The sequence below is a fragment of the Lutra lutra genome, chromosome 16 (assembly GCF_902655055.1).
Source record: "Lutra lutra chromosome 16, mLutLut1.2, whole genome shotgun sequence".
NCBI lineage: Eukaryota > Metazoa > Chordata > Mammalia > Carnivora > Mustelidae > Lutra > Lutra lutra.
This window is the reverse complement of record NC_062293.1, coordinates 34,918,101-34,932,869: the sequence shown is the minus strand read 5'-3', so window position 1 is coordinate 34,932,869 and position 14,769 is coordinate 34,918,101. Positions and strand designations below refer to the sequence as shown.

The following is a 14,769-nucleotide window of genomic DNA, read 5'->3' as shown; positions in this document are numbered from 1 at the left end:
AGGGCTGCAAGGCTGGTTCAACATCCGCAAATCAATCAATGTGATACAACACATTAATAAAAGAAAGAACAAGAACCATATGATACTCTCCATAGATGCTGAAAAAGCATTTGACAAAGTACAGCATCCCTTCCTGATCAAAACTCTTCAAAGTGTAGGGATAGACGGCACATACCTCAATATTATCAAAGCCATCTATGAAAAACCCACCACAAATATCATTCTCAATGGAGAAAAACTGAAAGCTTTTCCGCTAAGGTCAGGAACACGGCAGGGATGTCCGTTATCACCACTGCTATTCAACATAGTACTAGAAGTCCTAGCCTCAGCAATCAGACAACAAAAGGAAATTAAAGGCATCCAAATCGGCAAAGAAGAAGTCAAACTATCACTCTTCGCAGATGATATGATACTCTATGTGGAAAACCCAAAAGACTCCACCCCAAAACTGCTAGAACTTGTACAGGAATTCAGTAAAGTGTCAGGATATAAAATCAATGCACAGAAATCAGTTGCATTTCTCTACACCAACAACAAGACAGAAGAAAGAGAAATTAAGGAGTCCATCCCATTTACAATTGCACCCAAAACTATAAGATACCTAGGAATAAACCTAACCAAAGAGACTAAGAATCTATACTCAGAAAACTATAAAGTACTCATGAAAGAAATTGAGGAAGACACAAAGAAATGGAAAAATGTTCCATGCTCCTGGATTGGAAGAATAAATATTGTGAAAATGTCTATGCTACTTAAAGCAATCTACACATTTAATGCAATTCCTATCAAAGTACCATCCATTTTTTTCAAAGAAATGGAACAAATAATCCTAAAATGTATATGGAACCAGAAAAGACCTCGAATAGCCAAAGGAATATTGAAAAAGAAAGCCAAAGTTGGTGGCATCACAATTCCGGACCTCAAGCTCTATTACAAAGCTGTCATCATCAAGACAGCATGGTACTGGCACAAAAACAGACACATAGATCAATGGAACAGAATAGAGAGCCCAGAAATAGATCCTCAACTCTATGGTCAACTCATCTTCAACAAAGCAGGAAAGAATGTCCAATGGAAAAAAGACAGCCTCTTCAATAAATGGTGTTGGGAAAATTGGACAGCCACATGCAGAAAAATGAAATTAGATCATTTCCTTACACCACACACGAAAATAGACTCAAAATGGATGAAGGATCTCAATGTGAGAAAGGAATCCATCAAAATCCTCGAGGAGAACACAGGCAGCAACCTCTTCGACCTCAGCCACAGCAACATCTTCCTAGGAACATCACCAAAGGCAAGGGAAGCAAGGGCAAAAATGAACTTTTGGGATTTTATCAAGATCAAAAGCTTTTGCACAGCAAAGGAAACAGTTAACAAAACCAAAAGACAACTGACAGAATGGGAGAAGATATTTGCAAATGACATATCAGATAAAGGGCTAGTGTCCAAAATCTATAAAGAACTTAGCAAACTCAACACCCAAAGAACAAATAATCCAATCAAGAAATGGGCAGAGGACATGAACAGACATTTCTGCAAAGAAGACATCCAGATGGCCAACAGACACATGAAAAAGTGCTCCATATCACTCGGCATCAGGGAAATACAAATCAAAACCACCATGAGATATCACCTCACACCAGTCAGAATGGCTAAAATTAACAAGTCAGGAAATGACAGATGCTGGCGAGGATGCGGAGAAAGGGGAACCCTCCTACACTGTTGGTGGGAATGCAAGCTGGTGCAACCACTCTGGAAAACAGCATGGAGGTTCCTCAAAATGTTGAAAATAGAACTACCCTATGACCCTGCAATTGCACTGCTGGGTATTTACCCTAAAGATACAAACGTAGTGATCCGAAGGGGCACGTGCACCCGAATGTTTATAGCATTTTAATGTTTATAGTCTACAATAGCCAAACTATGGAAAGAACCTAGATGTCCATCTACAGACGAATGGATAAAGAAGATGTGGTATATATACACAATGGAATACTATGCAGCCATCAAAAGAAATGAAATCTTGCCATTTGCGACGACGTGGATGGAACTAGAGGGTATCATGCTTAGCGAAATAAGTCAATCGGAGAAAGACAACTATCATATGATCTCCCTGATATGAGGGAGAGGAGATGCAACATGGGGGGTTGAGGGGGTAGGAGAAGTGTAAATGAAACAAGATGGAATTGGGAGGGAGACAAACCATAAGTGACTCTTAATCTCACAAAACAAACTGAGGGTTGATGGGGGGAGGGGGTTGGGAGAGGGGGTGGTGTTATGGATATTGGGGAGGGTATGTGCTATGGTGAGTGTTGTGAAGTGTGTAAACCTGGCGATTCGCAGACCTGTACCCCTGGGGATAAAAATATATGTTTATAAAGCTGTAAAAAAAAAAAAAAAAAAAAAGGAGATTTCAGGGTGCAGTGTTAGCAGTGGGATGCTGGGTGCAGACAGATTCTGTGAACAATCACAATGGGAAGCAAAGGAGGATTCATCCTGTTCCTGCTGGTCCTGGCTGTCCTCTGCCATTCTGATCATAGCCTGACATGCTCCATCTGTACTGAACCAGAGCATGACTGCAATAAGACCACCACTTGTTCAGTTAATCTTGATGTGTGTCTTTTTGTCAAAGCTGAGCCAAAACTTCTTTACCACCAGTGTTGGAAGTTTAATAATCAAAATTACAAGTATATTTCAAAAGCCTTAGGGCTTAAGAAGCTTGAGTACCGCTGCTGCCCGCAGGACCTGTGTAACAGAAATGCTGGTGCGAGTGTCTCCGGGAAGATGGCTCTGCTGGCAACCCCACTGTTAGCAGTAGCCTAGACTCTTAGTCTCTAAATCAACACCAGGAGGCCTTCTCCTAAATTTTCCATATCTGGATATTCCTTATTTCCTTTGCCGCTGCATTCCAAAGGCTATTTTTCACCTGGATCCTGTTGGGAAAGACTAAAACACTAGCACAAGCAACCTGGTTAAGAGAGAGACTCTGAGAGACTTTGAAGACCAGTTGTGTTGGCAGTGAAGACCCACTGAAGGGACAAAATTTAAGGGTACAGCACGTGTGATCTGAGCTAGGTCACATGTTTCTTCCTCTGCTTTTTGCAAGACGAGCTTTGCAGTGACAGCTTGAGTACATTAGATTCTCTGCATGCCCCAGTAATTTCCCCTCTGATTCCTTGGTTGTAGTTATTAAATACTATGATCGGTGCTTTTTTGGTGGACTGGGGCAGGGGATTCTTTTTAACAGCCTCTCACAGGGAATGCTTTCATCCTCTCCCTTTATGGCTCCCATGCTGCCATGCAGGCACAACAAAGCTCCCACGTGTGGGCTGTCAGAGGCAGTGAAATTCTCAATGCAGGGTGATCACAATGACCTTTGCAATCTCAACTACTGGGTGTCTGGCAGGAAAGAAGGGGAGCTTTCCACATGGCAGGGCATGGAACCCCCAGGTCTGTCTTCTGAGAGGTAACAGTGGCTAAAATCTGAGTTTTCCTCTGTCCCTCAGTTGTGAATGGGCTTTGTTGTCTTCACTAGAAAAACTTATTAGCATATATTAATGATGTGTTAAAACTATCCCCCCAACTTTTTTTTTTATCGGATTGGTGGTATATCTTGGCTTTGTCACACACAGTTAAAGACTGAACATCGGGACATTCTTTGTTAAAAATGACCTTCAGTATTAAGTGTGCCTATTTTTGGGGCGCCTGGGTGGCTCAGTGGGTTAAGCCACTGCTTTCGGCTCAGGTCATGATCCCAGGTCCTGGGTTCAAGCCCCGCATCGGGCTTTCTGCTCGGCAGGGAGCCTGCTTCCTCCTCTCTCTCTGCCTGCCTCTCTGCCTACTTGTGATTTCTCTCTGTCAAATAAATAAATAAAATCTTTAAAAAAAAAAAGTGTGCCTATTTTAAGTAGTACTCATAGCAAGTCTCTTCATATGTATATGTATACTGTATGAACACAAAGGGAAGAGCCTCTGGGGTTGTAGTTTGGGACCTCCAAATGTCCTCATGAAAAGCAACAGGGGTGTGTTTGACTTGTTGACCCCTACCTGACTTAGCACACATTTGTAAGGGTTATTAACATAATCACAAATGTTGAGGCTTTTGGAAGTTCTCCTGGTTTCCTAAAAAGTGCTACACTTTAGGGGTGCCTGCGTGGCTCAGTGGGTTGAAGCCTCTGCCTTCTGCTCAGGTCATGATCCCAGGGTCCTGGGATCAAGCCCCGCATCGGGCTATCTGCTTGGTTGGAAGCCTGCTTCCTCCTCTCTCTCTCTCTGCCTGCCTCTCTGCCTACTTGTGATCTCTGTCTGTCCAACAAATAAATAAATAAATCTTAAAAAAAAGTGCTACACTTTTTCAGGAGGACAGAGTTTTGCCTTTTTCTTTTGGGTGTTGCTGAATAATTCTCAAGATCCAGTAGACTTAGGGACATTTGTATTCTTATTATCTTGGTTGTGTTTAACAGCATAGCTTGACTTTTGTAGATCAAAGTGGGATTTCATGATTAACATTGTTTAAATCTCTTGCTCATGTAATCTATGTGACTAACTAGAATGACTGATGGCTTTCCAAAAATAAAATGTAATCAAATGGGGAAAAAAAAAAGATTTCAGGGGGCACCTGAGTAGTTCAGTCCATTGGGCATCTGACTCTTGGTTTTTGGTTCAGGTTGTGATTTCATGGGTTGTGGGATTGAGTCCCATACTGGGCTCTGCTCTCAGTGGGGAGTCTGCTTGAAGATTCTCTCCCTCTGCCCCTTCCCTCACTCACACATCTGCATTCTCTCTTTCTCTCTCTAAAATAGATGAATAAATATTTAAAGAAAAAAAGAGTGAGAGAGACTTCTGGGACAGCTGGATGGCTCATTCAGTTAAGTGTCTGACTCTTGATTTCAGCTCAGGTTTTGATCTTAGGTTCATGAGTTCAAGGCCCTGCATTGGGCCCAGCCTGGAACCAATTTAAGATAAATAAATAAATAAATAAATAAATTTTAAGAGGGAAATTTCAAAACCCCTCTCTCAATCATTTATAGAACAAGTAGAGAGAAAACCAGTACAGGTACACAACTTGAATACATCTTCAATGACCTTGGACACTCCAACCAACAAGAGCAGGATGAACTCTCTTATCAAGTACTATGGAACATTTACCAAGATAAACCATATTCTGGACCATATAACAAATCTTAATAAATTTAAAATCATTTAAGTCATGTAAAGTATGTTCATAACTACAAAGCAATTTAATTAGAAATCAATAACAGAAATATTTAAATCCCCAGATATTTGGAAACTATGAAATATACTTCTAAACAATGCATTTGCCAAAGAAGAAATCAGAAGCAAATTGAAAAGCATTTTGACTGAAGAGAAATTTTTAGTACCAAAAGCCTATATATTAGAAAAGAAGAAAGATCTCAAAAAATTGACCTCAACTTACACCTTAAGAAACTAGAAAAAAAGAGCAGATTAAGCCCAATGTAAGCAAAGAAAAAAAAAAAAAACAAGAAATAATAAATAACAAAATAGAAATCAATAAAATAAAAGAGAGCAAATAGATTGTACCAAGAGCTGGTATTTTATGAATATTAATATAATTGATAACCACTAACCATACTAATCAGGAAAAAAAAAACAGCAAGAAGACACAAATTGCTAATATCAGCAATAAAAGAGAATACATGCTATAGATCCTACATATATTGAAATAATGATAGGGAATATTACAAGCAATTTTTTTTATCACAAGCAATTTTATGTCCATAAATTTGAAAGCTTAAATTAGGTGGAAAAAAAATATCCCTTGATTCAACCTACTAAAGCTCACTCAAGAAGAAATAGATAATCTGTGTAGCCCTATATCTATTGAAGAAATTGAAACTGTTTAAAAAAAAAAACCTACAAGGAAAACTCCACTGTAAATCTTACCTAACACTTAAGGAATAAATAATATCAAATTCTATAAAAACTTTCAGAAAAGTGAAGAGTGCAGAATATTTCTCAGCCATTCAGAGTTTGGCATTACCTTGATACCAAAGCCATCAAAGATATTACAAGAAAGGAAAACTACAGAACTAATACCCCTCACAAACATAGATGTAAAAATTATAAATAAAATTTTTGCAAATCAAATCTATCAATATATGAAAAGGACAATTCATAGGTTTATTCCAGGATTGAAATAATTGAAGGGTTTATTCCAGGATTGCAAGGTAGGTTAACATTAAAAAGTGAATCAGTGTGAATCATCATACACACACACATACACACACACACACACACACACACACATAGAATATACATGTATTTATACATTATATAAAATATATATTTATACATATATAAAAGAAGAACCATATGATTCATCTCAAGATACAGAAAATGCATTTGATAAAATCCCAGCAAACATTCCTGATAAAAACTCAGCAAATGGGAATACAAGAAAATATCTTCAACTTCTTAAAAGGCATTTACAGAAAAATTCATATACAGCATCATACTTAATGGTGAATGACTGAATGCTTTCTCCCTAGGATCAATAACAAGACAAATTTGTTTCTTCTCATTATGCCTATTCAATATTGTACTGGAGGTGTTTGTTGTTGTTGTTTTAAGATATATCTATTTAATTTGGAGACAGAGAGAGTGCAACAGGGAGGAGCAGAGGAAAATGGAGAGAGAGAGAATCTCAAGCAGACTCCTCACTGAGCATGGAGCCCAACATACATACAACATGGAGCCCATAACAAGGATCTCACTACCTTGAGTTCATGACCTGAGCCAAAATCAAGAGTCAGATGCTTAACCAGCTGAGCCACCCAAGTGCTCCTTGTACTGGAGGCATTATTCAGTGCAATAAACAAGAAGAATTTAAAAGCTTCCAGTTGAAAAGGAAGTCTGTGTTCATAGACAACATGTTCATTTGTGTAGAATATCTCACGCATTATACAAAATTCTACTAGAACTAATAAATGAGCTCATCTAGATTGTAGGACACAAAATAAATATACAAAAATCAATTATATTTTTACATACTAACAACATTCAGAAATTGAAATTCAAATCAACAGTAGCATAAAAATATAAAATATTTAGGAATAAGTGTGACCGAAGATGGGCAAGACATGCAGACTACAAAACACTGTTGAGAGAAATTAAAAAAGACCCAAATAATGGCAAGTTATACTCTGTTCATATGTGGATGATTCAATATTTTTAAGATGTTAATTCTTCCAATTACAATCTTCTTGTTCTTTTTTTTTAGGTTTTATTTTTAAGTAATCTCTACACCAAGCATGGGGCTTGAACTCACAACCCTGAGATCAAGAGTCATATATTCCACCAACTGAGCCAGCCAGGTGCCCTCTCACTACAATCTTAATCGAAATTCATGTGAACATTTTTTGGTTTTGTTTTTTTTTAAGATTTTGTTTTTTTTATTTATTTGACAGAGAAAGGGAGATTGCAAGTAGGCAGAGAGGCAGGCAGAGAGAGCGGGGGAAACAGGCTCCCTGCTGAGCAGAGAGCCCAATGCAGGACTCAATCCCAGGACCCTGAGATCATGACCCAAGCTGAAGGCAGAGGATTAACCCACTGAGCCACTCAGGCGCCCCAACATTTTTTGTTTAAATTGACAAGGTGATTCTAACATTTATATGGAAATACAAAGGAACTTGAATAGTCGTCAACTTTGAAAAAAAAAAACAACAAAGTTGGAGGATTAACATTATCTGATTGCAAGACAGTGCGGTACTGTAAAAAGTAGACAAATAAATAGATGGAACAGAATAGAGAGTTCAGAAATAGATCCATAAATATATGGATGACTTATTTTTTACAAAGATGCAAAGGCAATCCAGTGGAGAGAAGATACTCATTTCAACAAATGTTGCTGAAACAACTGGATACAAACAAATTAACTTGGATCCATATCTTGCACCATATATAGGCATTACCCTAAAATGCATCATAGCCCACAAATATCTAGAAAATGGAGGAAAAAAACCTCTGTAACCTGGGGTTAGGCAAAGATTTTTTAGATATGATACCAAAAGCATGATCTGAAAAAGAAAAATAGACAAATTTGACTTTATCAAAATTTAAGCCTTCTGTTTTTTTAAAATCACTGTTAAGAAAATAAAAAGACATGGGGCTCCTGGGTGGCTCAGTGGGTTAAGCCTCTGCCTTCGATTCAGGTCATGATCCCAGGGTCCTGGGATTGAACTCCCTGTCGGGCTCTCAGTGGGGAGCCTGCTTCCTCCTCTCTCTCTCTCTGCCTGCCTCTCTGCCTACTTGTGATCTCTCTCTCTCTCTCTCTCTCTGTCAAATAAATAAATAAATAAAATCTTAAAAAAGAAAAAAAAGGACAAACCACAGACTTAAAGAAAATATTTGCAATATTTGCAAAGCTTACAGCTGATAAAAGACTTGAATCTGGAATACATAGAGAACTCTCCACACTCAACAAGAAAACAAAACAATTTTTTTAAATGGACACAAGGTTGGAACAGATACTTCACCAAATAATATATGTGAATGGCATGAAAACATATGAATAGACTAAGCATTAGGGCAATGCAAATTAATGTTTTAATAAAATACCACTACACACCTACTAGAATGGCTAAAATTAAAAAGACTGACCACACGAAGTGTTGGCAAAAATATGGAAAAACTGTTGGTAGGAAGGTAAAATGGTATGATCACTTTGGAAAACAGTTTGGCAGTTTCTCAAAAATCAAATATGCACTGATTATATTCTCTAGCCATTCCACTCCTAGGTATTTACCCAAGAGAAATGAAAGTAAATGTCCATACAAAGACTTGTACATGAATGTTCACAGTAGATTTATTTGTAATAGCCCCAAACATGAAATAACCCAAATGTCCATCAACATGTGAACAAATAAACAAATTTTGGCATAGTTATATAATGAAATGCTACTCAGCAATAAAAGAGAATTAATCATTGGGGTTTTTTTCCCCTCCCAGGAATTAACTATTGTTATATGCAATGACAGATGAATCTCAAAATAATTATGCCAAGTTAAAGAAGCCAGAGGAAAAAAGCATGCTTTACTATTTTTTACTATTTATTACTATTTTTTACTTTACTATTTTACTATTTACTATGCTTTACTATGCCATTCATAGAAAATTCTAGAAAATGCATCTACAGTGACGGAAAGCTAAAGCTAATCAGTGGTTGTTGAGGGGTAGGGGAAAAAGAGATGGGAGGAAGGAAATACAAAGAAGCATGAAACACCTTTTTGAGGTGCTGAGTATGCACATCATCTTGGGTTGGTGGTTTCATGGGTTATAAATATAAAAACTTGTCAAGTTTTATATTTTAAATATGTACAATTTATTGTATGTTAACTGCATATCAATTCAAAATGAATAAAAAAGAAATAAATGGAACAGAATTATCGAAGCACTGGAAGAAAACAAAAGTTATTATCATAATCTGAGTAAGGAAGACCTTCTTTAGCATGCACTAAAGCTAGAAACTATCAGTAAAAAAACTAATAAAATTAACCACATAATTGACCACATATTGACACAAAACACAAAATTTAAAAATACATTTTAACATATAATACACAAAGGAGTAGTATTTATAGAAGATTTTACTTATTTATTTGAGAGAGAGAGAAAAAGAGAGCATAAGCAAGGGGGAGGGGCAGGGAGAGAGGGAGAAGCAGGCTCCCTGCTGAGCAAATAGCCCCAGGTGGGGCTCTGTCCCAGGACCCTGAGATCATGACCTGAGCCAAAAGCAGACACTTAACTGAGCCACCCAGACACTCCATCACAAAGGACTAATATCTTCACTAAAACTCTTTTACCAATAAATAAGAAGAGATAGAAAAATGGGGAAAAAACATAATACATAAGTATTTTCTAGTACTTCGCAAATGAAAAAAACCTAGACTTGTTGGTAAATAAGATGTGCTACTCCGTCATATCCAATTAACAAATATTAGAAACATGGATTATACACAGAGTAGGCGAAGGTGTGGATACTGTCATATACTGTTGGTGGCACTGTAAATTTGTATATTGATCAGCATAACTCTCTCCGAGAACAACTAGACAAGACATATAAAACTTTAAAACATCTAAATACTTAATCCAATAATTTGAATTTTTAGAATTTATTCCAAGGAAATCATTAAACAAATGTAATGTTTATAAAAGCTCTGAACTGGAAACAACCTAAATGACCATCACTAGAGAGATTCATTAAATAAACTGTTATTTACCTATAGGGAGTTAACTACGAACAGAATACTATGTGTCATTAAAAATTATCAAGATCTATATGTATTGACATGGAAAGTTATCCATAATATAGTAAGTGAAAAAAGGCAGTTTGCAAAGTACTATGTGTAAGTATAAGGCAATTTTAAAACTATTTTTTTTAAAAAATCCTGAAAAGACATACAGCAAAGTACTAACAATGGTTTTCTCTGAGAGGTAAGATTGGGTAGAATTTCTAGTTTTGGGACTTTTGTATTGTTGATTTTTACAACAAAAATATATTGCCCTTTTTTTAAGTATGAAAAATTAGTAAAGTTTTTTCCATTTTAGAAAAAAATCTGCTCTAATGTTATTCAAAAAGAATTTTATAATAACATTATGAATAAAATTCATTCCTACCTAGGTTTTAAAATGTCCTATTTTGTTCATTGAAAGCTTTCAGAAAGCGTTTCTTCTATTGAAAGATCATGAACAATTTTCTCCAATTGTGATTTTTAAACTTTTATAAGCAAAGGTTCCTAAGCAGTTTTGAGCATGAAAAGTATAAAATGTTGGACTTGTGTAACTAGCTCTGAGTAAAATACATCTATCATCACTTCATGAGATGACTTCCCACTAAACAAACACCTGGGCTAAGAAAATTAATGGATAAACCACTATGGCAAGCCTGGGCTATGTTCATATATATTGGATTAGTTTTCATTCACATCATTATTTCTTGTTGAAAAGTATTCCATTTATATAATTTTAAAATTTGCTTTTCACAATATATTGTCACATTTAAATACACCAAAAACACTCTGGATAATGTTATTAAAAAGCTACAAAACCCTGTAACCATTTTTGAAAAGATAGTGTATAATCATCTATGCTATATTATTTACACATGAAAACAAAGCACTATGAGGAACACCAGTTATTAAAATAATGTGTCCCAAAATTAGCCATCTCAAATTTTTTTTAAAAAATCACAATAGGGAATATTGGCGAGATCAAGGCATGATTAAAGACAATAATATCAAATATGAATTGCATTACTTCTTTGCACCAAATTTTATCATTGCTGCCCATGACAATTTAAACAAAAATCCAAACACATTATAAATCATGCATACTCCCCCACCCCCACACTCTCTTAAGCAAAAACACCTACCAGGTATACAATCAAATTAAAACTGTAGGGGAGATTTATTAGCCTGTAGATGTTCCTAATTATTTGAAAAACTTGTCTTTTGTTCAATAGCAACATCATTCAAGAATGCATTTCAATCTTGGTCAAGGGGATCAAATCATCATAAAAGCGATCATAGAGAGTGTTTATTAAAGCAACATTTCAGGGCAAAGTAAATTTTTTGGCAGGAATTGTGGGTTTTATTCTATAAAACACACAATAGTGCTCCAACTTTGTTACTATCTAGAAAGCTTGCTATGTAGAGGAGATATAATAATATAAAAGGTATACTGGGGTAGGGGCAACACAGAGGAAAAGCGGCTAAGATTTATTACCTTCAATTATTTTTGTTAAAATCTCTCCTCAGGGCACAGGCACATAATATATTGTACTTTCCATTACTTAGTGCAAATGTAAAACATATCTAAAAAACACATTTCATCATTATAACATATTAAAATAACAAGTAGGATGTCATGATGTTAATTTGACAGATGGACTGTCATTTAACAATGTTGTATAACATTAGTTAACAGCAAATTAATATCATCATATCCAATTTTTCTTAACATCCAGATTGGGAAATTTCCCAGTAAAGTATCATTCATTTGATTACTAATCTAATGAGGCAAAATAGCTAGCTAAAAATATGCAAATGCAATCCACATATAATTCTAAAATAACTACTTTCAAAAAGTTTTAAAGCAAATGGTAGAATAATCTAAAAATTCTGATCTTTGCCACTTCACCTCAACTTTATCCTTCACTAAGGTATTGATTTTTTTTTGACAGGTTCACATGTACATTATGAACTGACTCATAAAAATTTTCAGCATATTGTACTAGGTTTATTATAACCACCCTTACTATATATTAAGACCAGTATCTTTTCATCAACACAAGCTGTTAAGCAAACTCAAGTGACATAGTAGATTCATGATTAACCCACAGAAAAGAAAGCAAAAAGAGACTGACATAAATTTAATTTCATAACACTTTGGCATCTAAAGCCACATTTTATACCCCACTGACCACAAATGACTTCTCTTACTGTAAAACAATCTTGATCTATACAATTATAATAATGATATTCACCACATATATATTAATTTTGAAGTCTTAATATCAAATAGTAATGTTTTCTGAAATAATTTTAATAATACTGGAGTAACGTAAAAACTTATTTCTCACAATTTTATCTTCATTGATTATTTGTGTTTCTATGGTACTTTCTGTTAATATTTTTTTCTTTATCTAATGTACAAAGGGGAGTGGCAAAAGAGGAAGGAGAACTTCCAGCCTCATATCAGGGTTTGGATCAAAATACCAGCTTACCTTTATATGACTGGCTCTTAAAGCAGAAATAGGAAGTGTTGCAAAAACATGGCTTTAAATCTTTAGCAGGTACATTCTAGAAAAACATAAAATGGTTATAACATTAAAATAAACCTGCTTTTATGTAAAGGGAATTGTGGTAACCATACTTTTTTAGCAAAGAAGCTACAATTTCTTAATGAAAACAAAGAAGACCTGGGGTGCCTGGGTGGCTCAGTCAGTTAAGTGTCTGCCTTTGGCTGAAGTCATGATCCCAGGGGCCTGCGATCAAGCCCGGCATCAGGCCACCTGCTCAGCAGAGATCCTACTTCTCCCTCTCCCTCTGCCTGCCACTGTGCCTATTTGTGCTCTTTATCTCTCTGTCAAATAAATAAATAAAATCTTAAAAAGAAAAGAAAAGAAAAGAAGCCCTGCTTTCAGGAATAATTGTATAAAACTTTAGAAAGGAATACACATGCTTTTTGTCTAAAACTTGCAAATTCTACCTCATTTGAGAAGCCAACTCATTCCACACCAATATCTGTAATCTACTTCTCTAGTTGTCTTGCATGTTAGGTAGTCACTCCTGCTGGATTTTACATTCTTTGAAAGCAGGGACCTTGTTTTAAACTTCCCTTTCGTTCCCTTTATCAGCATAGTTTAAGCATATAATATGTACTCAATAAATACTTGATTGTAAAATTCTAGCAATGTTTATCTGTTTGAAAAATCTAGATGTATTTTTTACCCCCAAAGTCCAATAAATACTATTAGGTAAGTCTGGCTGCCTTTTCCACTTATTTCTTATTCTGAGTCTCATTTTTCCTTCATTCTATTCATTACTGCTAAGTACTTTCATTTTTCTTTTTCTTTCCACTGCCACAATATATACATATACTTTCCAGGCACGCGCGCGCGCACACACACACACACACACACACACACAAAATACCAACTATGTAACATTCTTACAAAAATTATATACTAAAAATACGTTATTATTTCAAGTAATTGATGATTAGTGTTTGATACATAAATAATGAATATACTTTGTTCCCATTTTATTGCTTCAAAAGAAATCTAGAAAACTAAAGATTTTTTTTTAGGTTATCTTAAATTGTTTTTTCCTACTAAAATCAATGGTTCTCTCTTCTAGTGGCTGGTCTACAGTATCCCATAATACAGCAATAATTTCACTCAAATGTTATATTTGCTACTCAAAATATTTAATTTTATTAATTTCTTGAAAATTGTGTGTTTTGCTGCATTTGCCAGTTCCATTGGAAAAAAGTGATGGTTGATACTGATAAAAGAATATATTTAAAAAATCATTCTTGGGGTGGGAGGTTGGGGGAACCAGGTGGTGGGTATTAGGGAGGGCACGAATTGCATGGAGCACTGGGTGTGGTACAAAAACAATGAATACTGTTACGCTGAAAAGAAATAAAAAATTTTAAAAAATAAATAAAATTAAAAATAAATAAATAAATAAATAAATAAATAATTTTTAAAAAACTTCTTGATTTCTTCTTATGGTGGTGTTAGCAATCTTAGCTTCAATACTCTATAATCTAGCTATGCATAGATTATAAATCCTCATATCTTTTTTTGTGACTTATGATTATTTTATAAGAAAAGTGTACATTTAATATAGTAATCAATAGAGACCTAGAACTTAGTAGAAAACCTAAGTTCAATTCCTACCCTTTTAAAAAATAAAAAAAGCATGTTTGCCCAGTTTCTATGAGATTTGAATAATGTCATTCATTCATTTTTCATAAGGAAATCTATTGTGTCAATTGGAAGTGATATTAACAAAAGTAAAAATAAGATGTGGCATGTGATATATACAATGAAATCATTATTATATTATCAAATACTTCATATAAATTTGTGTTTTAGTAATTGAATTATATTATGGATAAGCATGCTAAGCACAGGCTATGGAAAATTAGTATTCAGATTTCAGTTTCTGGCACTAATTATGTATGGCTGAAAAAATAACTTAAACTTAATAACTTAAT

The 14,769-nt window shown here is 35.2% G+C and overlaps 1 protein-coding gene across 1 annotated transcript; it reads left to right on the top strand.

The window, feature by feature from the left end:
- The first annotated feature begins 2,434 nt into the window (after positions 1–2,434).
- On the top strand, positions 2,435–2,944 carry LOC125087786 (CD59 glycoprotein-like). The gene has a single exon (XM_047708440.1). It carries the CDS (start codon positions 2,476–2,478, stop codon positions 2,824–2,826), a length of 351 nt encoding a protein of 116 aa, XP_047564396.1. The 5' UTR covers positions 2,435–2,475; the 3' UTR covers positions 2,827–2,944.
- The last annotated feature ends 11,825 nt before the right edge of the window (positions 2,945–14,769 follow it).